The sequence below is a fragment of the Zalophus californianus genome, chromosome 17 (genome assembly GCF_009762305.2).
Source record: "Zalophus californianus isolate mZalCal1 chromosome 17, mZalCal1.pri.v2, whole genome shotgun sequence".
In the NCBI taxonomy this organism is placed as follows: domain Eukaryota; kingdom Metazoa; phylum Chordata; class Mammalia; order Carnivora; family Otariidae; genus Zalophus; species Zalophus californianus.
Window position 1 is genome coordinate 26,647,815 of NC_045611.1, and position 22,760 is coordinate 26,670,574.

Genomic DNA, 22,760 nt, shown 5'->3' on the forward strand with positions numbered 1-22,760 from the left:
CCACTTGTCTGGGGTGCAGGCCTGGCAGGCCGGTGACCCCACCGTCATTTTACTGAGGCACCATTAATGCCGCTCACGGCCTCAGAAACATAACGGGGACTCCCAAGAGTCCCCCCCCCCCCACTGTGAGGTACGTGGGAGAAGGTGCAGGCAGAGGACAGTCGTCTTGTCACCTAGCTGAACAGCAGTCCCAAACAAAATCCAAAATTAAAACCGCAATTTTTATTTGAACGTAATTGAAACCTGTCACATAAAAATATCTTTCTCTGTCACCAGAGATGCAGATGACAACTGGAGGGGACTGGTCTTTTGCTCTGGTGAAGGCCTGATGGAAAATAAAAGCCCTGGGCACCCCCTGACCTGTTCTCCGAGCCCCCCTCAGAATGCCCGCTGCAGGCGGCTGGAGGTGGCGGAGAGAGAAGCGCGGGGAAGGCCTTGCCGCTCCGCCTCTTTGGGAAAGCCGACGAGAAGCCAGAGGTCACAGAGCATTGGAGGGCTGGCTTAGAGCCGCCACCGGCCAGGCCAAAATGAAACATCTGCTCCCGGCTCCCCAGGCACATGGCTGGGCGTGAGTGGGAGGCAGGGGTGGAGAAAACTGAGGCAGAGGCACAAATAAGCACTCTCCACCTTGGCCCTGAGATGGCCTCTGCTGGCACTGGAGGGGGAGACCAAAAATAAATAAATAAAAGCGATGTGCTTCAGGGAGGGAGGGTGACAGGCCCATTAAAACACCGAATGTTCAGCGCGAGTGGGGAAGAGCCAGGGCATGAGGGTTTAAAGAGCCCTGATGGAGGCCAACGGCCTCCAAATGCCAACAGCTGATGGGAGGAGGGGGTGGGGGAGGGGCAGTTTGTTGGCGGGGCTACAGTGGGGGTGCTGGCTGAGTCTGGGTGGGCTCGCTGAGGTGACCCTGACGTTCTTTTGTGTGTGGCATGACCACAGACCACAGATCTAGAACTAGGAAGCCCAGGCTGCCCTCTACTGGTGATTCCTGACAATGACCACACACCCCAGGGCCAGACCTGCAACCCAAACCAGCCAGGCACGAACCAGCCTGAACCAGCCCCCAGGGAGGACGGGCAGTGGCTGCGTTGCAGACCAGGCCTCCCAGTGCGCTGGGAGGCTGAGAGCCTCCCCAGGGCTTGGGGCAGGCTTCTCCATCTCTGCCTGGCCTGCAGAGGGGCCAGGGCCGAGGGTCTCTCGTGCTCACTGCAAAGGCATCGAGAAGAACTTGTTCCCAGACTTGCAGCGGACCTGTTCGGCGTGGGCGCGCAGCACCATCTCGGGGTCTTCAAACTCATCCACGATGTTCTTCCACCGCGAGCCGAGAAAGGACAGTCGCATTAGGGGAATCAGGGACCCAGAGGGCACTGCGAACAAGCCCAGCCTACTAAACTCCTTCAGGAGTTAGGCACCGTGCAGGGAGGCTGAGGGCCGTGCAGGCCCTAGACTCTGCGCTTAGGTGTCTTGTCTCATCAGCTCTGCCATCTGGGGAGGTGGGTCCTATCATCCCAACTGTGCAGAGGAGGAAATGGACACTCAGAACCTGAAAAAACTGGGATCGGGTCTGCTGGAGCCCAAAACCAGGGCTCTTTGCCCCCATAGCATGATTAGGCCAAGAGCAGAAGTGGCTGCTTACTGATGGCCCAGGGGCTCTATCCTCCTGCACACACTCTGCTTGGCTTGCAACATGTTTAAAAAAAATTCACATTAGTGCTAACATTTGAAAATGAGAGACTGCGCATAAAAATCTGGATTTCCGGTCTCCCTTGAAAAACAAGTGCTAGCGACACTTGGTCCACAGTCCTACATGGCAACATTCCCCACTCGAAACTCTCCCAGCGGTGAAGGAGTATCAGCTCCTCCGAAGGCACTGACGGGAAAGTGAACCATCTCATTTGCTTATCAGAGCGGGAAGGGTACGGGGTGGATGTGCCTTACACATGGCACATTTCACACCTGCCGGGCCCTGCTGGGCACCCGAACTTTCAACCTCTGGGCGGAGCGCTAGGACTTCAGGAGAGGCCTACAGCATGCTCTCAGATCAGTGGTGTAGGGCAGTGCTTCTCAAATTTTACCGTGCACACAAATCCCTAGAGATCTTGTTAAAATGCAATTCTGAGTTCTTAGGTCTGGGTTGGGACCAAAGAGTCTGGATTGCTAATAGGCTCCCCGGGGCTGTGGCCATGGGCCTGCCCTTTGAGTAGCAAGGTCAGGCGATGGGGGGCTCCTCCCCCAGATTCTGGTTTGCACGCATAATCCTCAGGGCCTGCAGGCAAACCTCCCCCTCCCCTCCCCAACATGCGGCCCGTCACTCCTGGCGTTGGGCACCCTCTGTGCTCCCGCCGCGAATTCACCTGTAGTTCCCGTAGGCACCGCCCTTCTAGGGGGAGACGCGCGTCACCCACACACCAGGCCAGACTGACGTGGAATGAAGGGTCCTGTGGAAGAACAGCAGGGAGGCAGGCGGTCACCTGGATGCCTTGGCCCATCCAGACGTGACAGGAGGTCTGTGACCCTTGTCGCGGTATCCCTGCTGGAGCCCTGGCCTGCTCCAGGAGAGACTAGACTCTCAGTGCTGATCAGTGTTGATCCCAGGCACCCTCCGCAGAGAGATAAAATAGCTCTGGGTTGGCCCCGGCTATGGACTGAATTGTGTCCATAACCTGCCCCCCTCCCCACCTGCCAGATGCCTATGTTGAAGCCTCAACTCCCAATGCAGTGGTATTTGGAGATGGGGCCTCTGGGAGATAATTAGGGTTAGAGGAGTTTATCAAAGCGGGGGCCCTCATGATGGGATTCATGCCTGTATCAGAGATGGCAGAAAGCTGGCTTCCTCTCTTTCCACCACGAGGACACAGTCAGTGAGTCTGAGCCAAAAACGGACCATGATGGCACCTTGATCTTGGACTTCTAGGCTCCAGAATTGTGAGAAAAGAAATATCTGCTGTTTAAAGCACTCCATCTAGGGTATTTCGTTATGGTGGACTCAGCTGACTAAGACAGTCCTGCTTCCAGAGGCTTTCCCTTAACAGTCATTAAATCTGGGACGTGGATGAGAACGCAGGCTCCAGCTCTATTTTCTGATCTAGAACATTTCAATAAATGACATACTTTCTAACATGAAATGAACAAAAACCAAAATGTCTAAAATTATGAGTAATAATCTCCACTGAAACTCACACTCCTATGCCTCAGCAAGGCTTTAAAAGAATATATCAAGCAAAACCAAGGGCCCTTTAAGGACCTGATACTCAGTTTGGAGTCAAATACCCCCGGAGGGCATGGGGCAGGGTGAGGTGCAGGAAGGTTCGGAAAGCTAGCGCTCCTCTTGGTGTGTCAATTTTACTAAAAAAAATTTGGGAGAACTACTACTTCTCAAAAAAGAGATGAACATGGATCCATATGGAGCAGAATGGGTAAATCTTGTACATATTGAAGATAAAACGAGATTTCTATGAAGCGTCGGACTTCCGATGGGCTGAACCTGACTCTGCCACGGCCCCTCCGCTCCCCTCTCTCCTGGAGGCCTGTGTCCTCCGAAGGCTGGCCTTCAGGACACTTCACGGGGGCAAGCTCTGGAGGGCTCTTCAGTTTGCCTCTAACAAGGGCTCCTCCGAGGATGGTTTGATTCCACTTTCAGGCAGGCCAATGGAGAGGCAGAGGCTGTTTGTTACCTGGTAGAAAGTGGTGAGGTCAAATTCCTCCATGACTCTGTCTACCTCCGAGACCAGGTCCAGAAACTGGGCGTGCCCGGAGGTGACCTCGAGCCCGACAAAGGTCCTGGGGAAGGCAGAAGTGGAGACAAGGTGAGCATGAGATGCAGCCCCTGAGAACCTAAACCATCTGCCCTGGGGGCAGGGCAGGACACAGGAAGCAGGTCAGGGGGCCTTGGTTCTCCCCCCTCTCCTGGTTGCCTCGCTTGCCTGCCCTCTGAGCTGGCTCTTTCCTCTGTCCCTAAACCTTCCTTCCCCAGTCCTAACCACACATCTCTCCTCCTTCCCCGGGGGCTCACGATCCTTGAGGAACTTCTTCATGTGCCCCTGCCACGTGTCTACAACCCCCAAGCTTCTGCGGCCCTGCTCTCCAGTGTCGCATGACTCCTGAGTCTGGACTGTTTCTCTTGGGGACGTGGCTTCTGGGCACCGGCCACCCTCCCCTCAGCTCTCAAACACGCTCCCTCATCTTTAAAAACCCTCCTGTGAGCCCACATCTTCAGCCAGACACCCTCCTGGTCTCAGTGAAACTTATCAGATGACTTGCCCACTGTCACTGTCTCTAATCCCTCACCTCCCAGCTTCAACCCACTCCACTACTGCTGGAACATGCTGGCCTCGTTGGCGCCTCATGACTGCCCAGTGATGGACCTATCAAGGGCAGGCGTGTGACAGCGTGGAAATGAGAGGTCACGGAGGTGATGGTATGAGCTAAATGTTCAAGTGGGGATGGAGCTGGGCAGGGGCCCATGTTTTCTTCCAGTGGCAGGCTTTTGTTCATTTTACTGAGATGTTTTTCTCTATCTCTGCCCCCCTCCCCCCATGTTCCTCTAGTTATTTTTCTTAATGAAAGGTTCAGATTTGGGAATAGCTGCTTTTGTAGTCATAGAGTTGGTTAGAACACAAACAAAGAAAAAAATGGGGCAGGCAAGGCTGGAAGCAAAGCACCCTTTCAGTCTTTACTCCAGAGAATCTTCTGGAAGCAAACTGGGGGCAGATGGGGAGACTCACCTGGTTTTCTCTTGATTGGTATAAATCTTTACCCGGTTGGCGGTAAAGAAGAATCTGGAATTTAGAAGAGGAAAGACCACGTTTCAGGAAGAATAATAAGAGGAAAAAAATCTGAAAAACGTTTATATTAAAAAGAAAGATTTTGAAAATACAGTTAACTCACTGCACACTTCATTTTGTTACCCTATTATACAGGTGGTATAACTGAACCCTAAAATATTAGAGCTGGACAAGGCCTTACATAATCACCCAGTTGCAGTAACACATAGCTTCATTCAGATGCTAGCAAAATTTTTATTAATAGCAGTTCATCCCAATGAACAATTTGAGACTATTTTAATTTTACCGATGGGAACTGAGAAAGTCTTCTTCATCAAGGTGATAACAGATGAACATTTCCCATGTGCCAGGGCCTGAGCTGAGGGCATCCTCATGTGACTCTGTGATGCAGACACTTTAACTATGCCCATTTTACAGACACGGAAGCTGAGGTTAGGTGAAGTTGAATTTGGTGAGCCACAATCTTAACCTCAGTCTGTCTGATTCCAAAGCCCTTGCTGTCACCTATGATGCTTTAATGAGGGGAAGGGGGTTTCTGTTGGTGTGGAAATGGGGCAGAAACACCTGCCCATCCATGTACCCACCCATCTCTCAGATCAGTTACACAGGGCCCATCAAGTTCAGTCGTCAGGTAACTGCTTTCATTCTGGCTGGTTCCGGTTTGTGTTCTCTGAGACACTAGGAGATCTCAGAGGGACCAACTTGGCAAATCCCACTGCAAGAAATGATCATTGACGGCCTCCGGGCCAAGGTTCCGCATGATGGAACACAACACCCCAGCACGCTGGGTAGAATCTCACTTGTCCTGGGGCTCAGACTCAGTCAAATTGGGCTTCCCTGTCAGTCTTCGGCCTCCTAATGCATCCCTTTTGGGGAAAATGTAAGGGATGACGGAACCAGCAGGAGCTTGGTCAAGTGTCAAGTTTACCCAGAGTTCTGCAAGGGACCTGACAAACATCCTGAAGTGGACATTGGAGGTTTGTGCCCAACTGTGAGGGTTAATTTTATGTGTCAACGTGACTGGGCTGAAGGATGCCCAAAGGGCTGGTAAAACATTATTTCTGGGTGTGTTTGTGAGGATGTTTCTGGAAAAGATTGGCATTTGAATTGGTGAACGGCATAAAGCAAATGGCCCTCCCCAATTTGGGTGGGCATCATTCAATCCAGTGAGGGCCTGGACAGAACAGAGGCAGAGGAAGGGCAAACTGGCACTCCTACTCTCTGCTTGAGCGGACACATTCATCTTCTCCTGCCCTTGGACACTGGACGTTGACTTTCCTGGTTCTTAGGCTTTTAGGCTCTATTGGGACTTACACCATCAGTCATCTCCCCCCCACCCCCATTCTCAGGCTTTTGGACTCAGACTGAATGATACCACCGGCTTTCCTGGTTCCCCAGCTTGAGGATGGCAGATTGTAGGATTTCTCGACTTTCATTACTGTGTGAGCCAATTCCTATAATAAATCTCTGTGTATCTCTACCTCTGTCTCTATTTCTATCCTATTGGTTCTGTTTCTCTGGAGAACCCCAACACAGATTTGGGTACTGAGAGTGGTTCTAAACCAGGATTTTAAGATTGAGTCTTCTGAACCCGTTCTGGAGGCTTCCGGAACTGGCTCTCTGATTAGATTCAAAGACACTACTGACTCTGTTTCTAGTAGTAAAAGTGAGCGCTGGTAGTCCACGTGGGAACTGATTATAGAGATGCGTACAATATCTGCAATGCATGATCTCAGTCAACCATTTATTAGAAGGAGCTAAGTACTGTATGATACTTTCAAACAATTTGGGGGAAACTATGGAATATAATGACATTGGTTGGCTGCTCTTAATGTCGCTGGACAAAGTGGCAAAAGAACAGGGTGAGCTCAGGGATTCGAATTCCCAACTCAAGCAGCATCAGGGACCTAGGAACCTCTAGATGTGCCCTAAGGGAGAGCCTCCTGCCCCACAGCCTCAGGGCTGTAACTGCAGAAACTCCAAGGCAGAACCGCATCCTGTGATCCGCTGAATTACACAAGTTGAACTAGTTGAGCGGCTGCTGCAGTTCAAGTAAGGACACTGCCTGGGAAAGACTGGGATCCTTTGGGAGGGGGACGTGTGGGAAGCCCTGATGAAGCTGGCGCCCTGAGCCCCTAAATGCTCATGAGCTTTCTTTCCCAGTGGTTTGGGCCTTTCCACCTCCATTCGAGGGGATTCACCTGGCACTGAGGCAGTTGCCCTGCAGGAGGATGGCGAGTCTCCTCAGGAGCCACCGCCATTACCCGTCTTTGCTTCTGTTTTTCTTTAAAAGCTGTTTTATTTTATTTCTTTAATCTTTTTTTTTAAGATTTTATTTATTTGATAGAGAGAGCGAGAGCGAGCGCACGTGCACGCAGGAGCAGGGGGAAGGGGCAGAGGCAGAGGGAGAGGCAGGCTCCTGGCTGAACAGAGAGCCCAATGCTGGACTCGAGCCCAGGACCCCAGGATCATGACCTGAGCCCAAGACAGACGCTTAACGGACTGAGCCACCCAGGCGTGCTCCCCGCTTTTGCTTCTAGACCTATAAAGTCCCAGCAGACCCCTTAAGGTGAGGTACAAAGTGTGACTCGTGAGGAGATGTGCCATGCTCCAAACTACTACCTCAGTTTTCTAATCTACATGAGCAGAAATCCACGGAACGTGTGTGGGGATAGATTTTAAAGGTGTGGTGCAAGCATCGTAGAGTTGGATCAGGCCGAATTTCGTGATATGGGCTCACTAAGTAGAGATCCAGCGTGAATGCCACAGCTCGAGGAGTTAGGGAGGGGATCTCACAGTTTGCTGGGTTAGTTGCCTGAAACCAAACAGGTGGCTCCAGTGAGGGAGCTGGAAACACCCGAGCTGAGAGGCGGGTGTAGTTACCATGGCAGACAGCAGAGTCTCGGGCAGGCCTAGGGCACTGGCTAATTGTCGCGGTGTTCGCAGAAGTGAACTAGACAGGAAGAGAATGGCGGCAGGTTAGAAGAAGCTTAACCAAGAGGTGACCCCAATTGCAGCTGGTGTTCTAGATGTGGTTTTATTGCTCAAGCAGATCAACACAGCCCCTGGTTCCTGGAATGTGGCTACTGGCCTGGCAATTCATTTTTCTCCAGCCCCGTCCACGAGGCCCAGGGTCAGTGGGCTTTCAGCAGGCAAGGCCAGCAACACGCCTTCACTGCCCTGCCTCTTGGGTAGATCGTCTCCAGCCCTACGCCATCATTTATTTTGCAGGGTCTCATCACTTTTTGCTTACACAAGACACTACATTGGTTCATGACATTGATGTTGACACTGTTGATCGGACCTAGTGAGCGGGAAGTAGCCACTACTCGAGACTTCACAGAACCCTGGCTAAGACACCAACCAACCCCCCTTCTCCCAGGAATCTTGTATTGGAGGGCTGCTCCCCCCATTTTGTGCTGGGGGAGGGGTCTCTACCCTGCTGCCCCCCCCTCGGGGGGGCACACCTGACCCAGGCCTGGCCAATCAGAACACAGCATTCCCTCGGTTGCAGCAACAGAATCGAAGGTGTGCTGCTGCCCACTCTTGGTCACAGGCTCAACCAAACAAACCCAAAGAGGCCACCTAGTCCGGCTTTCTCCAGGACACAGGGGAGGAGACACACGCACTAGCAGCGGAACATCAAGGGGAGCCAGCTTGGTGATCTAGGCGCTGCTCCTGGTCCCACAGAGAGCAAGAGCATGAGCTACATCTGGGCTCCCCAGGGACCATTATCTCTAGCAATGGCCCGTGGGCAAAGTTTGCAGAGGTCCCAGCAAGGGACTTGTCCAGTCAAAGGACCACTGCACGCTGAGGAGCCCAGCGCCATGGCTTACCGCCAGAGGTTTCGTTCTCGCATGGTCTTTGCCGCCCAGATGCATGCAGTGCGATGATAAGTCATTTTTACCAAAGTCAGGTGGCCCCAGACACAGCTGACATCCCACCTTTACCCAGAGAACAGAGCTGGAAGCCGGCAACTGAAACATCCTCACGTAGAAGGGGAAAGGGTTCTGCCAACTGGACTCACAGACAAAGAGCACATCAGCCAAGTCAGACCAATCAAAGTCGTTCCTGTGACTTTTGCTGAAGCTATTAGAAAAGAGGGCTGGCTTCCTAGGCTGGTGGACTGGCAGCCCCAAGTTGCCGGTGGCCTTCTTTGTCTTTGTGAGAAGGAAGCCCACACAGAGAGGTGCCGAGCTAAGAGACGGTGAGTCAGGTGCCATCTTCTGTTCACCCCAATCCACTCATGCAGGAAGCCAGCGTGACTTCTGAACTTTTTAGTTATACCAGCCTATGAATTCCCCCTCAGTTTAAGCCACTTTGGGTTGGATCTCTGGTATCTGTGACCAAGGGAGTCCTGACTAATATACATATTGCTCAGTCAATTTGGTAGCAATGATAAAAAAACGGGAGTGGTGGGGTGGGCTGGGCACTGAATGAGGTGGAGATAGTCCTGATTTCTCCGGCTGACTGAACTGGAGCAAGTCCCTTCCTCTTCTGGCCCCCAGAAAGGGCTGAACCGAATGGGCAGTTCCCTACCTGGGCAGAGTGCATCTATGGAAATCTTGGGCCTGAGGCCTCCCGCACTGTGGGAGTGGGGCTTGCGCTCTGGAAGACTTCTGTTTTTCTCCTACACATCTACACATCCAGGCTTTTGGGTAACACTTCATTTGAACCAAGGGCTTTGCAAATAAAACCACCACCTTGAATGGCTTCTTGGGCTCCTTCTGGAACTAACACTCAGAGGATCCCTCTCTCTTCTCAATTGTTCAACAAACATCCATTTGATGCCTATAGTCAGCAAAGCATCTGGAGAAGACCCGTGGGGTATTCAGAGAGAAGTTGCATTCCTGGGCCTGCGAGCGCTTGGCTCCAAAGGGGCCAAGGACTGGATATGAATGAAAATGAGCACGAGGGTATAAACTGCCCCAGCATGGGATGATCCCCAGGACTGAGGAACTCTGGGGGAGATGCCAAATTGGAGAGCCTCAAGGAAGGGGCAGGGCTTCGACCTGGCCAAGTGTAGGAGGAAAGGCACACTGGTAAAAAGAAGAGATATGCAAAGTTGAGGAAGGAGAAGTCCTAGGCTAGCAGACTAAACCAGAGGTGGGGGCCAGTTCCCATCCTTTGCCAAGCCGGGGCCTGCCTCATTTCACTCTCCATAGGTCCCCTTGGAGGCGGCTACCATGACCTGCCCGCAGGTAAGGACACAAGGCTTCCAGAGCTTCTGTGGCCTGTCCAAAGTCGCCCAAGATGGGGTATACGGCTGGCAGCTCCAGGAGATGTTCAGTGTTCTAACCCTCAGGTCTGGCCTGCTGGCTGGGGTAGCACACCCCACACCTATACCCCCACAGTAGCTTAGGACAGGAAGAGGAGCCAAGAGGAGGAAACGAGGGGAGAGGCAGAGGAAGCGCCGGGCACTCACCGCGGGAAGGTGGCCATGCGGTCTTTCAGAGCCTGCACGAACGGGAGGATCCAGTGATGCCGCAGCACCACGCTCTGGGACAGGCTGAGGTGGAATGCCTCCATCTGCACCAGCCGGGGAACATAGGTCTGGGCGTGGGGCAGCAGCATGTCCAGCAGATCCAGGAATTCCTCCCCGGTCTCATCTGGAGGGAAGAGTAGAGAGGGCAGGCCATTCTCTTAGCCGGGGCCGTGTGGCTGAATGAAGAATCCCAGAAGGCCGAGAAAGGCCTTCACTACTCTGGATTTTGGGGGAAAATTACTTTGAAAGCAGCCTAGCTCTATCTATTTTAATATATGATTTTGTGGTTATAGAAGTAACACACGTATGCTCATTGTAAAGAATTCAAGTAAAAAAAGGAAATATGCCAAGGAGAAAGCAGGGCCCCCCAAAATCCTATCACCTAGAGCATCGAGCAGTCTCCAAACTATTGTGATCACCTGGGCCATTAGTCAAACAAACTTGCACGCATATGTGCAACAAACGTGTATTTATTTATAAGTTACAAATGTACATGTTACAAAATTATGTCCATTGTAAAAGGTACACTCTCGAGAATGGAAATTTTATTTATTTATTTATTTAAAGTCTATTTATTTTTTGGTAATCTCCACACCCAATGTGGGGCTCGACCTCATCACCCCGAGATAGAGTCGCATGCCCTTTCGACTGAGCCAGCCAGGCACCCCAAGAACAGAAACTTTTAAAAGATGAGATGGGGCGCCTGGGAGGCTCAGTCGTTAAGCATCTGCCTTCAGCTCAGGTCATGATCCCAGGTCCTGGGATCGAGCCCCCACATCGGGCTCCCTGCTCGGCAGGAAGCCTGCTTCTCCCTCTCCCACTCCCCCTGCTTGTGTTCCCTCTCTCGCTGTGCCTCTATCTCTAAAAAATAAAAAAAATAAAAAATTTAAGAAAATTAAAAGATGAGATAAAAAGGGATATATAAAGAAGTTCTAATACTTTTCTTCTGGATGGATCATCTTGACCTCTCCCCCAGGGGGCATACACCCCACTTTCAAGACTGTCAGAGATGGATGCCTATCTCCCTAGCCTCTTCTCAGTGCATATCCTCGTGTATACATTTTATTTGTTGAAAAAATGAGAGTGTACCATTCAAACTGTTCTTCCACTGGCTTTTTTCTTTCTTTCTTTTTTTTTAAAAGATTTTATTTATTTATTGGTCAGAGGCAGAGAGAGAGCATGAGCAGGGGGAGCGGCAGGCAGAGGGAGAAGCAGACTCCCCGCGGAGCAGGGAGCCCCATGTGGAGCTCGATCCCAGGACCCTGGGATCATGACCTGAGTCGAAGGCACAAGCTTAACCGACTGAGCCACCCAGGTGTCCCTTCCACTGACTTTCTTCATGTAACGCTACATGTTGGATAGCTTCCTCTCAGTGCACAGGACAAGCTGATCATAGGTTCACAGTAATCCATAATCACCAACAGCACTTCCTTTATCAGTCACCTATTAGATGTTTAGAATCTCCTGATAAATGTTTAGAATGCTCCTAATTTTTCACAAAGACGAAGAACACTACAATGACCACCACTGTATGTTCACATATTCTTCTTCTTTTTTTTTAACCAAATGTGGGACTGGAGCTGCATGGGTAACGGTCTGCTCACACCCAGTCTGTTAGTCAATTAGTTCCAATGCCCTGGTGAGTAGGCAGTACAGAGAATCATTCTCATTCTGTGGATGGGGAAATGGAGGCTCTAAGAGTTGACCTGATCGAACACAAAATACTAAGAGCCACCACCTACTCTGTGTATTGTGTTAAGAGCCTGACACAAATGATCTGATTTAATCTTCACAACAGTCCTAGGATATATGGATTTCTATAATCCCCATTTTAGAGATAAGGATACTGAAGCTCTGGGAAGTCCAGTAACTTACTAAAGGGTGCCCAGAGCACTGGGTAGTGAAGTGAGGTCTGACTCCGGCGCCTGGGCATTTTTTTGCCTGCCACTCACTCATGGGGGCTGGTAGGGGCGGGAGGGGGACCTGCCCCAGCACACCCAGGGCCCTCTCAGGAATAAACTGCCAGCTGCAGCCACACTCCGGGATGGCCTTGACACTGCCCTAGACCCTCCCTTGGTCACCTCATGAGTGGGAAAACATTATACCCAGGGTTAATTAAAAAAATATTTCAGGCAACGAATTCGAAACTTTTTGAAAACAGGTTTACAGGAAAAACTCCCCAATTCTTGAAACTTGTTCTCTCTCTGCTAAGTCCATCTCTCTCCTACCATCCATTTCAAGGTTTCTGGCTTGTTCCTCCTGGTTGGGGCCAGCTTCCTCCCATCAAGAGGCACCTATCAAATCTCAGTCACTCGCCCTTTACACGTTACTCACATGGCACATAGACGTGGGTGGCCCAGTTGCCCCGCTCATGGGGGAAGGTGCGCACCCGGCCCCCGTGTTTTTCCCGGTCATCCTCAGGCTCCTCCTCGGTGTCTAGGAACATGTGCAGCACACTGTCGGGTACCGGCAACCTCTGGCTGGGAAGGGGGCTCTGGGTACTGCAAGAGAGAAAAAGGAAATGAGCACACTTAGCCTCCTGGCATTCTCCACCTCTGTGCCTACAGCAAAAGTCATAACCCCTTATCCAGGGTGACTGTGCGCATCAATTTCCCACCAGGTGCTGGAAGCAGCTTTTAGATAACCACAAAGCTCTTTCCCCAGTACTGTCTCACTGGGGTCTCCCCACAGCCCCAGGAGGCTGACTTTAGCTGGGAGCATGGGAAACAACTGGGCAGGCAGCAGTGTGTTGTTCAGAGGTCACATTCCCTGAACAGTGGACAAGTGCTTCCGAGCTTTGGGGTCTTGAGCAAGTCATGTGTACTCTGTGGGCCTCAGTCTCCTCATCTGTAAAGTGTACTTTATCTGACAGAGCTATTGTGAGATCAACAGAGATACTACTGCTTGAAAGGCACTCTTCAAAGCACCAGGGGTGGCACTTGAGAACTGCAGCTCCACTAAGTCAGACTTCGACCGTTTCGTTCATTGCCGAGTGTCACAGCCTGGCGCAGAGCGGGTGCTCCATGAGCATTTACTGGATGGATGAAAACACCCTCCATATGTGGAAACAGACCTAGGGTGGTGCTGTGGTGCGCGCCAGTAGATCCTGGCGGCGGCCAGCGCTGGAGGGGGGACCCGAGCCCACGTTTCCTGCCTCCTAACCTTGGCCTAGCCAGGTGGGGGCACTCTGGGGCTGTGTCCAGGGCTGTCCTCCGGACTCTCCTTTTCCGCTGTACCCCTCTTTCTTCCCTGGAGAGCCGCTCCGCACCATCGCCCCTTTCCCTTCAGACGCTCGGGTTCCGTCGGGGTGTCGCGCGGACCAGCAGCCTCCCCAGAAAGATCTCCTCGCTCCTTACCGCCGGCAGCCTCCAGTCCCCGGCCGCGCCTGGGCCCCGGCCTCGGCCTCGTCCTCATCCTCCGAGCCGCTGCTACTGTAGCCCACCAGGGGCGCCGCACTCATGGGGCCTCCTCCACGACAGCAGCCCGTAGCCGCGAGCGATCGCACCCGGAATTCGGCTACGCCGGAAGTGCCCTCCCGGGGGCGGGGCCCGAGGAAGCACCGCCTCGGGGCGGGGCCTGGAGGGGCGGGGCCCCGCCGGACTCGGGCGGGACTCTACACCCAGACCACGCTGCCTGCCCCCTCGCAGCGCCTTGACGGCTACCTGGCGCCTCCCGGAACCGCACCCCTAGCCTCTGTGTGCCCATTTCACAGATCGCTCCGGGCCCTGACCTCTCTGTACCCTCCTCTGTCAGCAGCCATCCGCGACCAGACCTCCTAGCCACGGACGGTCCCTGGGTCAGCGGTCAGCGCGCTAGACCCAGCGGAGATCCCTGTCCTCGAGGCCCGGACGGGATCAGAGGTCCGGGAGCCCCCTCCTCAAGCCGGTCCAGAGCCCGAGCTCCAGGGGCCCGTCTCCTAAGAGCAAGCTGAGCAGTCAGAAGCGGGTCAGTTCCAGAAGATCAGAGGGTCTAGGAGGCCCCTCCTCTCAAGCGCGGGCGTCGGGTCTCAGGTCGGGTTGCGGGGGGAGCCCCCTCCGCCAAGGCCGAGCAGGTTGGTCGGAAGCCGGGCGCCCTCCCTGGTCCGCTGAGGCGTGCAGGTCAGGCAACTGGAGAGCCACCCTGCACGCCCGACTGTCCGACCCGGCCCGGCCGCGGGGTCCCCGGCAGGGGGCGGCCTCGCTCCGTGCCGCCCGCTCCTCCCGCAGCTGCCGCCGCCCCGGCTGCCGCTCCTCCCCCGGCCCCGCCTCCCTGGCCCCCGCGCCGCCCGCCTGTCCGCCGGTCTCTGCAAGGCCGTCGGTCCGTCCGCCCGCCTTCCCGGCGCTCCTCCGCCCTGGCCCCGCTATCCCGGCCACGCACGTCGCTTCCTCGGTTCCGGCCGCCGCTAGCCCGTTCCCCGCCCCCGGGCCGGCCGCCGCCGCTACTCGAGGCCGGGGATTGGCAGTGCGCGTAGGCCGCGCCGCCGCCGCTGGAGCCGGAATAAAGGGGCGGCCGAGAGAGCAGCCGGTCGCCACTCGCCCCGCGCCTGACCCCGCGGGCGGCCTGGAGCAGGTGAGCGGCGGGGCGCCCGGGGCTGCGTCTGGGGGCCACTCCCGCGCCCGCCGCACCCCTTCCCCAGCCGGCCCGCCCGCCACCACCACCACCTCCCCCCCCCTCCACCTCCGGCCCGACCTGGCGGCCTCCTGAGCTCTGGGGCGGCCCCAGGCCAGCCGGGGCGCGTAGCTACTAACCGGGCCCAGCCTGCGGCTCTGGGGCCTTCCTCGGGCCCAATCGCCCGCGGGGCCGGCGCTCCGGCCCGTAGCGGCCTGGCCGTTCCTGGTGAGGGCTGACAGGAGGCAGCCCAGCCAGGCTGGCGGGCAGTGCCGGCGGGGAGGTGATCGCCTTTCATTCGGGTTCCCAGGGAGGAGGAAGGGCTGGTGTGGGGCGCAGGGGGTGGGCCTCCCTTTGCCTCCGTTACCCTGGTCTCTCCTCTTTGCGGAATGATCAGAGAGGCCTCCGGGTCGCACCTTCCTGGAAGTGGGCAGGGGTGGGCAGCTGAGCTGGGGGCCCAGGATCCGGGACCCTGGTTCTGGCAGCCATTCATACCGGAAAAAAAAAAAAAAAAAATTCATCTGGGTTGGCTCATCCGGACCTAGACTGCGCTCAGAGTAGCCCCTCTTCCCTCTTTCCTGGGGAGGCTTCCTACCTGCTTGTTCATGCAACCTGCTGATTCCACTACGAGCAGCGGCTCCTTTCCTTCATTCCTTCCCGGAAGATGCTGTGGGTGACAGTTTTTCGCCTGACTCTCAGGTTTCTTTGGCAGAACAGTTAGAGGCAGGGCTGGCCTGTGAAGGCATCCCCTTTTTTTCTCCTCTTTCCCTCAGGAGAAAACTTAGAAACTTTTCAATGTTTGAGGCAGAGGAACTGGAAACCTGAAAGTGGGTTGCATGTAATTCTAAAAGTTCCTCCCTCTCGCTCTCATTACCTTCTGCTGCCACAAAGTGGTGAGTTAGAGATTTGCCTGGGCTGGGTGGTCTTTCCCTTCCATGGATTACCCAAAATGTTAGAGACTTGGAGCAAGGGAATGGGGTTGCCTCTGGAAAGGTTGTCTTTTCCAGGTGGTCCTGGGAAGAGGAGAAATGCTCTGTGCTTAGGATGTTATTTCCCACATTGCCGAGGCAAACTCCTGATTGCCCACTTTTTCCTGCGGGCCTTGGCACTGTCAGATTCAGAGGATTTAGGAGTTTTGGGTGCTCTGGGAGTTAACTGGAGCCCGGATGTTCTGCTGTGGAGCCCTCCAGGCTGGGTGGGTCTATGGACCTATCATTGGTACCCCATCATACATTGGCTCAGGTCTCCGCAAGGCCATCCTAACTGTTGGGTGGAGAAAGAACAGGCACGTGGTCAGGAAAGAGGGCCTAGGGGATAGTTGAGAGGGATGTGGGTCAGCCCCTCACAAAATCAGGTTTTTGAGATGGTCCTCGGTTTCTGTAGTTGTTTTAAATATTGGCTGCCTGAGGCCGTTTGCTCTTAGGCCCTCAGGTCTGGGAGGTCTGGTTCTCGGTCTCAGCAGGCTGTTACCCTGAGCAGGGATGTCCTGGGTTGAGATTCAGGGCAGCAGGGGGAAGGGAGCTCGAAGGCCTTGGGGTGTCCTCCACCAGTGCCTCTCTGCTTTTATGTAATAACATATTGGGCTTCCAAGTAAGAATTTTATTTGCAAAACAAGTTACGCTGCTGAAATCGGTTTGGACACCATGGGCCTCCCTCTTCCTTTGGAGCATGAGCAGAATTTATGACTTCTTTGTATTATGGCAGATCATGCCAGACCCTTATCTGTGAGACAGCTGGCTACAGAGGGCTGGCAGTAGGCTGGGGAGCCGGGAGGCTGTCTTTGCTGGAGGGGCTGAGCCACCAGCAGACTTCTTTGGTCGTGTGTGAAGAGAGCGGGTCTTCCAGCCCTGAACCCCTCTCTCTTCCCTGATGCGGCAGCTGTGTGGCGAGTGTGGGCAGAACGGGGAGAGGGGCCCAGGGACCAGCCACGGATCTCGGCGTCAAGCTGACCGTTTTTCTCTTCCCTCCAGAACCAGTCATCGGGGAAGGCAGAGCCCCTCTGGCCTCGCCACCCACCCCACCCCCCGCCCGGGCACTCTGCCCTCGAGAGCCCCGCCTCCTCCGGTAGGCAGAGCCTGGCAGTTCGTCTTGGTTAATGCCGCCAGCCGTCTGACCAGTACCCCTTGTGTGCCTCGTCTGAGGTTTTTGTCCATCCCTGATCCTGGGCAGCTTCTCTCTGGGCTGGATCACCTTCGGCGGGAAACTGAAGCCCTTACTCTCCAAGCCCTGTTTCGTCTTCCCAAGCATGTCAGAAAGCTGGCAGCAGCCCCCGCAGACGCAGCCCCAGCAGCCACCGCCGCCGCAGCCCCAGCACCACGCCGAGCCACCACCCGCCCTGGCCGAGCACGCGCTGCCCCCGGGCTCGGCTGAGAACCCCCTGGGCTGTGCCGTCTACGGCATCCTCCTGCAGCCGGACCCCGGCCTCCAGCCCCCGCAGCACGCGCCCCTGCAGGCAGCCGGCGAGCCGGGCCCCAAGTGTGGCGTGTGTGGTCACGACCTGGCGCACCTGTCCAGCCCGCACGAGCACCAGTGCCTGGCGGGCCACGACCGCTCCTTCCAGTGCACGCAGTGTCTCAAGATCTTCCATCAGGCCACAGACCTGCTGGAACACCAGTGTGTGCAGGCCGAACAGAAGCCTTTCGTCTGCGGTGTCTGCAAGATGGGCTTCTCGCTGCTCACCTCGCTGGCGCAGCACCACAGTGCGCACAGCGGCGCCAGCGGCCTGGTGAAATGTTCCATCTGTGAGAAGACCTACAAGCCGGCCGAGGCGGCCGAGCCGGCGGCCACCGCCGCCGCCGCTGCCGCGGCCACCTCCCTGCCCCCGGCCCCCGCGCCACCGCCGCCGCCGCCGCCGCCACCGCCGCCGCCGCCGCCGCCGGCCGTGGCCCCCGCGGAGCAGGCCGACAAGCCTTACAGCTGCCCCATCTGCCAGAAGCCCTTCAAGCACCTGTCGGAGCTGTCGCGGCACGAGCGCATCCACACCGGGGAGAAGCCGTACAAGTGCACGCTGTGTGACAAGAGCTTCAGCCAGTCCTCGCACCTGGTGCACCACAAGCGCACGCACAGCTCCGAGCGGCCGTACAAGTGCGCCGTCTGCGAGAAGACCTTCAAGCACCGCTCGCACCTGGTGCGCCACATGTATGCGCACTCGGGCGAGCACCACCTCTTCCGCTGCAACGTGTGCGAGCTGCACTTCAAGGAGTCCTCGGAGCTGCTGCAGCACCCGTGCACGCCGAGCGGGGAGCGGCCGTTCCGCTGCGGCGAGTGCCAGAAGGCCTTCAAGCGCCCGTCGGACCTGCGGCAGCACGAGCGCACGCACAGCGCCGAGCGGCCCTTCAAGTGCGACCTGTGCCCCATGGGCTTCAAGCAGCAATACGCGCTCATGCGGCACCGGCGCACGCACAAGCCCGAGGAGCCCTTCAAGTGCGGCCTCTGCGAGAAGGGCTTCGGGCAGCCCAGCCACCTGCTCTACCACCAGCACGTGCACACCCTCGAGACCCTCTTCAAGTGCCCCGTGTGCCAGAAGGGCTTTGACCAGTCGGCCGAGCTGCTGCGGCACAAGTGCCTGCCGGGCGCCGCCGAGCGGCCCTTCAAGTGCCCCGTGTGCACCAAGGCCTACAAGCGGGCATCGGCCCTGCAGAAGCACCAGCTGGCACACTGCTCCGCCGCCGAGAAGCCCCTGCGCTGCACCCTGTGTGAGCGCCGCTTCTTCTCATCCTCGGAGTTCGTGCAGCACCGCTGCGACCCGGCGCGCGAGAAGCCGCTCAAGTGCCCGGACTGCGAGAAGCGCTTCAAGTACGCGTCAGACCTGCAGCGGCACCGGCGGGTGCACACGGGCGAGAAGCCCTACAAGTGCCCCAGCTGTGACAAGGCCTTCAAGCAGCGCGAGCATCTCAACAAGCACCAGGGGGTGCACGCCCGCGAGCAGCAGTTCAAGTGCGTGTGGTGCGGCGAGCGCTTCCTGGACGTGGCCCTGCTGCAGGAGCACAGCGCCCAGCACAGCGCCGCCGCGGCCGCCGCCGAGGGCGCCTACCAGGTGGCCGCCTGCCTGCCCTGAGTGCGGCCCAGAGTGCAGCCCTGAGTGCGCACCTCCGAGCGGTCCCCACCGGGCCCGGCCCGCGCGCGGCCAACTGGGCCCTCCCCCCACCCCCCCCGCCGCCCGGCTGGGTGGTCTGAGGACCGAGGGCGCCCGCGCAGCCGTGGTGGGGGGGAGGGGAGGTGGGGGTGCCTGGCGCTCCTGGTACCGGCCTGGAGGGAGGGGGTGGGGGGAGCCAGATTGCTGTGGCTGGCCCTGATCCCACAAACCTTTTCCATTATAGGATTCCTTTACTTGAGAGCCATCAGCCTCCCTTGTCTCTGGGGCCCTGGAACCAGGCTGGCAGTCAAGTGGCCTCCCTCGACCCCAAGGAGGGATTGGTGCCAGCCCTACCTTCCCAAACTTTTCAGCCTAATTAGAAACCAGATTGGTTAGGAAAGAGGGTGGTCATGGTCGGGCCTGGGAGAAGGGCTGGATCCCATAGGTGGGCCGGATGTAGGGCATCCTCCTTCAGGTCGCCGTTTGAGGGAGCAGGCCAGCTTTGTGATGTAGTCCTGGGGACCAGGAGGGCAGTCGGCGAGGCTGAGCCGCAGGCCTCTCTGCTCCAGCTAGGGGCGGTGTGGCCTCCCGGGTTCCGCCAGGGAGACATACAGGACGGCTGCACCTCTGTGAGCTGGGTGTGCCTGCAGAGAACCGGCCCAGCTAGAAGGGAGGAGGCAGAGAAGCTCTCGTGTGACACACTCAGCCAGGGACAGTGCCCTCCACAGGGAAGGGAGGAAAGGCAGCTTTTGTACTGAGGTGTAATCCTGCTGTTCGGAAAGTGCCCCTCCTACCTTTGCAGCATGGTTCCAAGCTCTGGGGAATGTGTTCTCGGCCAGACCGAACTACTGATGAGAAAGAAGGGGATTGTTAGACCACCTTGGTGCCTGGGAGGAAGCAGGGCCAAGTCCACGGTCTTACCAGTGGATGCAAACAAGTGTCCTCCCCCTTGAATGTGTGAACCAAAGTGTCAAGGGCGCGACTCCAAACAGCTTGCCCCAGCTCTCCTTCTGGGCCAAGACCGGGCCTGGGCACCCAGGGTGGGGGTGGGGGTGGGGGTGTTAAAGGACTCTGACTCCACAGTGCTCTCCCAGCCCCTGGGAACCTTCCCTGTCAGTCTGGCTCCTGGCCTGGACCCCGGGGTCTGGAGCTGCCAAGATGGCCTGGACATTATCCAGTGACTTCCAAGGCTAGAGATTGTCTCTGAGGTCCTCCTGGGGTCCCTGTAGGTCTCTGCCTGCCCACCGGGGCTCATGGAGTCAAGGGTGTCCAGGGCAATAGGGAGCAGGCCAGGGCAGAGGGTTGTTAAGGGAGCTGGTAGGTGCCTGGAGTTGACTGAGATCACTCGCCAGTGGGGGCCCCCCTGGGGAAGCCCGAAGGACCTTTATTATCAAAATGATTCTTGTGGACCCAGCTGTGCCCCTGCCCTGCCCTCTTCCAGCCTTCCTTAGGCGTGGGTCTGGAAAGACTAATCAGTGCTTGCACCAAGGGCCCAGAGGAGCAGGGAGGGCCTTGTCTCGCTCCCACCTCGGGAAGGCTGAACAGCCCACATCCGCCTCCTCCTCTATGGGACCCGGCTCCCTTCCTGTGCTTGCAGAGAGGGGCCGGTCCTTCCCCTCGGTGCTGGCTCTCAGTCACAATGCCTCAAAAGACATGGAACCCAGGCCGACAACAGGCCCAACTGCAAATTTTTCCCTTTCCTTTTGCTTTCTAAAAGCAGTTGTTATACTGTTCATAACATTGTATAGTTTAATTTCATGTCATTTTGGATCTTATATAAAAATGTGAAAATTTGGATTTTTAAAAAGAATGACTCCATTTTAGATAGCCCCTTTTGATGTTAATATATAGTGAGTCCAATGTATGCTTTAGAAGTAAAGACATTGACCATCACAGACCAAAGCTCTGCTTGTTCTGGTCATTCTTCCCCTGGGGGATGACGGGGCATGGAGGGAGAGACAGAGGGGTACAGGCTCTGGTGGCAGGCTTGGGATCAGGACGTGAGGCTGGGTTCAAATCCTAAGTTTTGAATGTTCTGGTCATGTGACTTTGGGCAAGTCACTCAACCTCTTTGGGACTCAGTTGCCTCCCTTGCCTTGCTTAGTTGCTGTGAGGATTCATGACGTTCTGTATGGAGGCCCTGGGCTTGGGGGGAAAGCTGTGAAGGTGCTGACAGTCCTCGGGGCCCTAGAGGATAGGCTTGCGGTCTCCTGCCCTGCTGGAGTTCTCACTGCAGCCCCGGCGGGAGGGAGCTGGGCTGGGAGGGACACGCAGCTTGTGGATGGTGAGAAACCGCAGCCCGGCCTGGTAAGCATGAGTGCTTACTCCGCCCCCGTGGGAAACCAGGGCTTGCCCGGAGCAGCAGTGGCCCCAGCCAGGTTCCCTGCCCCAGAGGGCTGCCTGCTCTCAGCCCACTTGTACTCACCCCATCCCGTCGCCATCCATCTGCGTGTCCAGCCAGCCACCTCCCTCCTTGGCCTTCCAACCCACCTTTCCGTTCCCTGCCCCAGGCCCCCAGTGGGCCAGCTGTGACTCAGGCTCCTTCCATTTTCTCAAAGGCAGGGCGCAGGTGGGGAGAGGGAGAAACAGCCTCCCCAGGCCAGGGGAGGGTGGTCAGCACCTTGCCCCGGAGGTGGGGGTGGGGAGGGTAGAAAGTCAAGAGGACAAGGAGCTGCCCATGCCACAGGGGGGCTCAAAACTGGGTGCAGACAGCTAGTGGAAAGGCTAAGGGGGACTTACTTCCTCTGTGTGTGCCCCTGGGAGGACCTCCCTTGAGGAGCCGTGTGGGCCCTTCCTGCAGGTGTCCACTTGCCAGCCGGAGGACGCCCAGGGCCCCTCGTGTCCGTGCCAGGCTTCGATCCTGCCTTCCTTGCTAGCTGAGTGACCTTAGGCAAAACCCACACACCTTGCAGAGACTCCTGGAAAGCACTGGCGTGTGTTTGGTGCTTTATAGCTTCAGGTTGCCCTTCGCGAATGTTCGATGGTCTTCATGTGCATGGGGCAGGAGGAGCCCCGGCGGGGCTGAGCCCACACGGAGCCTACAGTGACATGCTTTTGCTCTGTCTCCATCCTCTCCTCTTACAAAGCTCCCACCTGGCCCTCTGCCTCTGGGCTCCAGCCTGCGCCCCAACCAGGGCAGTGAGTGGAGCCTGGATGTTCAGGTTCAAGTCCTAGCCTTTTGATAAAAAGTGACCCCAGGCACTTGTTATCTGACCCTCTTGGGGGCCTCAGTTCCCCATCTGAAGCAGAGGTCTTGACCCTGATCTCTAAGGGCCCTTAGAGACCTGACACTCTGATTCTGGGAGGGTGACAGGATCAACCTGTGTCTTCTTCCTCTCCCTGCCTCCGCTGGCCTCCAGCCTGTGGTCTTCCTGTGTCAGTCTGGCTTCAGCTGTAAGCGACAGAAGTGGCGCAGACTGGCTTGAGCGGCTGACCACATCGCCCACCCACCCGCCCAGGAGCCCCCACAACCTCCTGCGTCCCACGGCTGATGTGAGTCTCCCTCTTGTAGAGCAGAGCATTTTCACCAGGGGACTTGGGACGCTGTGACGCGGGGCGTAAAAGGAGGTAGTATTCTACCTCCTTTAGTCTTTGGGGAATCATGTGCTTTGCCCCAACCACTGACGCGTAGGAAGAAGGTGGTACCTTGGGGTGAGCCGTGACATCGGGACGACAACCAGAGCTGGGGAGGATCAAGAGACAGAGGAGGACAGAAGCTTCCCGCTTCGGAGCTGGTAATTCGGGAGGGTGAGGGCACAGTGCAATGGTCTTTGTGGAGGGTTGGGCACGTCGTGGCCACTAGGGAGAGCAGAACAGTCAGAGGTCA

The 22,760-nt window shown here is 56.4% G+C and overlaps 2 protein-coding genes across 4 annotated transcripts; one reads left to right on the top strand and one right to left on the bottom strand.

Annotated features, from left to right (window-relative positions):
* Window positions 1–217: 217 nt before the first annotated feature.
* On the bottom strand, window positions 218–13,810 carry USB1 (U6 snRNA biogenesis phosphodiesterase 1). 3 transcript variants are annotated; one of them, XM_027620138.2, is made up of 7 exons: window positions 13,629–13,809; window positions 12,607–12,773; window positions 10,213–10,396; window positions 4,728–4,781; window positions 3,678–3,783; window positions 2,358–2,441; window positions 218–1,311 (listed from the first exon to the last, which is right to left on the bottom strand). In XM_027620138.2, exons 1-7 carry the CDS (start codon window positions 13,730–13,732, stop codon window positions 1,207–1,209), a joined length of 804 nt encoding a protein of 267 aa, XP_027475939.1. In that variant the 5' UTR covers window positions 13,733–13,809; the 3' UTR covers window positions 218–1,206. The 3 variants fall into 3 exon arrangements, with proteins under 3 accessions (XP_027475939.1, XP_027475941.1, XP_027475940.1); XM_027620140.2 differs by lacking the exon at window positions 13,629–13,809 and adding an exon at window positions 13,435–13,591; XM_027620139.2 differs by lacking the exon at window positions 218–1,311 and adding an exon at window positions 1,323–1,515 and having other exon boundaries at window positions 13,629–13,810.
* Window positions 13,811–14,526: 716 nt separating this feature from the next.
* ZNF319 (zinc finger protein 319) lies at window positions 14,527–21,303 on the top strand. Its single transcript, XM_027620270.2, has 2 exons — window positions 14,527–14,820; window positions 16,830–21,303. The coding sequence occupies exon 2, from the start codon at window positions 17,105–17,107 to the stop codon at window positions 18,914–18,916; it is 1,812 nt and encodes a 603-aa protein (XP_027476071.1). The 5' UTR covers window positions 14,527–14,820; window positions 16,830–17,104; the 3' UTR covers window positions 18,917–21,303.
* The last annotated feature ends 1,457 nt before the right edge of the window (window positions 21,304–22,760 follow it).

Excerpts from the sequence above, each read along its gene's own strand:
- USB1 (XM_027620138.2), bottom strand. The coding sequence starts at position 13,732 with ATGAGTGCGGCGCCCCTGGTGGGCTACAGTAGCAGCGGCTCGGAGGAT. Across the intron at positions 4,782-10,212 it reads CGCATGGCCACCTTCCCGCG|ATTCTTCTTTACCGCCAACC; the intron begins GTGAGTGCCCGG and ends TCTAAATTCCAG. Across the intron at positions 3,784-4,727 it reads ACCAATCAAGAGAAAACCAG|GACCTTTGTCGGGCTCGAGG; the intron begins GTGAGTCTCCCC and ends TGCCTTCCCCAG.
- ZNF319 (XM_027620270.2), top strand. The coding sequence starts at position 17,105 with ATGTCAGAAAGCTGGCAGCAGCCCCCGCAGACGCAGCCCCAGCAGCCA.